The sequence below is a fragment of the Hipposideros armiger genome, unplaced genomic scaffold (genome assembly GCF_001890085.2).
Source record: "Hipposideros armiger isolate ML-2016 unplaced genomic scaffold, ASM189008v1 scaffold_156, whole genome shotgun sequence".
NCBI classification, from domain to species: Eukaryota; Metazoa; Chordata; class Mammalia; order Chiroptera; family Hipposideridae; genus Hipposideros; species Hipposideros armiger.
In genome coordinates, this window is record NW_017731506.1 from 2,231,968 (window position 1) to 2,235,415 (window position 3,448).

At 32.4% G+C, this 3,448-nt stretch overlaps 1 protein-coding gene across 1 annotated transcript; it reads left to right on the forward strand.

Annotated features, from left to right (window-relative positions):
* Positions 1-2,648: 2,648 nt before the first annotated feature.
* LOC109387395 (IgA-inducing protein) lies at positions 2,649-3,441 on the forward strand. The gene has a single exon (XM_019651243.1). The coding sequence runs from the start codon at positions 3,200-3,202 to the stop codon at positions 3,359-3,361; it is 162 nt and encodes a 53-aa protein (XP_019506788.1). The 5' UTR covers positions 2,649-3,199; the 3' UTR covers positions 3,362-3,441.
* Positions 3,442-3,448: the final 7 nt, after the last annotated feature.

Consider the following 3,448-nt stretch of genomic DNA (forward strand, 5'->3'; position numbering starts at 1 on the left):
TTTATATGTTTAGAGTTAGTATGGGTCTGCTACTCAGATCCAATGAGACCCTTCCAGTTGGAGAAAACCATTCAGTTTTTGACATGATTGAGACAAGTTTCTAATAAGGCATACTGGGAGGAGTATTAATAGTTTAAATGGCCCTAATTTCTAAGTGCAGGAATTTCCATCTGTGGCAATTGGCTGGGAATGACTGCACATATGTTGGAATTAATACCCTGAATTGGTTTTCTGAATCACAGAAGACCACAAAGGCCAATTTTAAATGGTTTTAATTTTTTCCTATTAATATAAGGATAGAGGTTAAAAATGGTATGACTATTTGTTTTTAATGTCTTCAGCTGACTATAAAGCATTAATAATTTCTAGAGGAAAGCCTTTCAGTGTGTTATATAACTAAGCAAATAAATAGTCTTGGGACCTTGGGAGTTGACTTTAAACCATCATTACGTTTTAAGTAAAGCCTACTTTTGCTATCGTCTTGAAGATTAAACAAAGCCTCCTTTATATTCTGCCAGAGGTAAATGTTCTAAAATTATTAATTTTTTCCCAATTAGCTTTCAAACACTTAAATCACTAAAAAGAATCTTAGTGATGTCTTAAATATAAAATATACATTTTGTAAAAATATTTCTTCTTGATGAATGCATAAACATTTAAAATCTAGTCTTCCATCTAGTTTCAGCAAATGAAATGAAATGTATGAAGAAGCAGGAAATAACATTTTTTAATTTCCAGAGAGCAAAACATACATAATTTTCTTCTGACTCAGAGAGTAAAGGCAGCACTGAGTCAATGACTTAAGAAAATAACACTTTTAGGTGGTGAGCACATAATGTGATATATAGATGATGTATTACAGAATGTACTCCTGAAACCTATGTAACTTTATGAACAATTGTCACCCTAATAAACTTTAAAACAAACAAAAACAAAGCTTCTAAATGGTAGAAAAAAAAAGAAATAAAAAGAAAAGAAAACACTTTTATCAGAGTGAGGTGAAGAAAGGGGTTTGTAATTGCTGGACTTAGAGTCAGGAGGATATACACATCTGCCCCCAAAATGATGAACACATATCATTTAAAAAGCTGGCATCCTAGTGCTAATAAATAAATCACTTGCATGAAAATGCCAAAAGAGGAAACTAGAGTCTGACAACTCACAATTCTTTTGTAAGGTGTTTGTCAGGTAAACTGTTGCTATAGCCAGGCTGCTGAAGGTGGTGGATATGAGAACTGGGGAGAGTTTCTTATATATTTTTCCTGCAGTTATTCTCAATCTAAGAGAATGGGCAACATTCAATGGCAAATTGCATAGACTGAATATTGGGATGCATACAAACTTGATTTTTTTGGCTAACTTGATTGTGCTAATCATCAAAGTAAGAGAGATTAAATAAAATAATGCAAGCTTTCTTTTTAAAAAATCCTCAAAACCAAAGCTTTAGTATAGACCTGATTAACATTCTTTACTCACCCAGATATACACAAAATATATATACTAAAAGTCAGGAATGCAGAATTTTCTCGTAAAGTTTATTTGGGAAAAAGTGCATGCATATCCCAAACAGAAAGTTATAATTCAAACTGAGCTGCTAAAAATTTATAGATTTCTCTATTACAGGTTCTCTAAATCTTTATCTATATAGAATTTGTCAGGATACAGCATGTAAATGGTAATTTACCTATGTCTGCATTCTTTGCCAGAAGGTATTTAAAGAAAAGTTAGCTTGAGCATTTTTGGTCTGGTTGTTGAAGTTTCAAATGTGAACAGTACCTCACTCTGTTACCTGGCAAAATATTGTTGGATATACAAAGACTAATTAGTGAAGAGAAAATAAAGCAAGAAATGTTTAAAATGGCCTATAGAAAGAATATAACAACAACTGAGTTCTTGCCGAAGAAGAATTCAGCAAATAAAGAATTTCTGTACCTTATATGTATCTTAAGCTAAATTTTAGTAGTTAATTTGTTGGGTAAATATTCTCTTTATCATGTTAAATATAAATTTACCCACTAGCTTTTTTCATATTGTCCACTTTTCAATACATTCCATCCGCCATATTCTCAGTTCTACATGTCAGAAAACAGAATGTTTACTACAAAATAACAGTCTGAAGATAGATTTGTTGGGAATTAAAATGAAATTATGAGACTGTCAGAATAGTCTTTTCAAAATGATTATGCATTTGGGGATTTCTATAACACTGATTTGAAATACTTATTTCTATTGGCTAAAGAATATCAGCAATCACCAGAGTTGATAATGGATCAGAAAATGAAACATGGTATCTGGAATTATATGTTAGATAGCAATAGGGGTAGATTTATAGACATAAATAGCCAATGTTTGCTCCGATCTAGGGTATTGTATTCACTAGGCTTCATGTCTGTTATGTGATTGGAGTTGCCACTAGGGAAGCTATGGATTGACCATGGAGCTGTGTTTGCCAGCTGGGGATGGAGTAGGCATGGAACTAATTCTGGATGATGGAAATGTTGACAAAGGGCCACTGAAGAGCCATGAGGTTCACGACAATGACAAAAACAAAAAGTCAAGCTAATTATAGAGGATATCACAGCAAATATCTGACTTCAGATCTATATAACCAGCTCATTAAGAAAAGTCCATTCTGGGAAAACAAAGTATAAAGAAGACAATTCTTTTCATTAAAATATACTGTGTATTTACATTTGCTAGACCCAGCACCACTTATAAATTTAGTACACTGTTCAGAATTTTAGTTAACACAGCTGACATGGTTGTGCTCTGTTTGAAAGTCTAAAAGTAGGTATTGTTGGAATATAAACAGTTTGTATTTGTCTGCTGTGAATCATAATCTTGAAGTTTCTAATCAAGTTTGTAAAATTTTTATAGTAAAACATTTTAATGACAATTTAAAAATGTATCTTCTCTAAAGAATGGTCAAAACAATATCCTTTCAGAAATAGAATGTTCTTTATTATCTTTCCAAAATGACTTTGGTTAAATGGACCAGATGTATATTAATTAAAATTTAGGACAAAGTTGTGATATTCTTTGAGTTTACAAGTTAATCCTTATTGGAGATGTGCCAATTATACAGTAGAATATCATTAATTTGCACTGTTTGGGGACCCCATTAAGAATGCTGAATTTTGCCAACTAAGAAGTAAGCAAATGCAATTTAAAAAGTAAATTTGAGCATTCTGTATTAAATATGTGCAGTTATTATCACATGAAGAAGCGCAGTGTGTCAGGCTGTAATATAACCATACTTGCTGTCATGTTCTCCCATCTCAGTGCTGGAAACTCACCATGTGGAAACCAAGCAAATGTGTTGTGCATCAGCCGGCTTGAGTTTGTTCAATATCAAAGCTGAAACTAGCGAGGTCTGCTGTACTGCTTATTGAAGTATTGTGATTCTTTTAGGCATTGATTCTTACAAAATATATACTGTAACAGTATA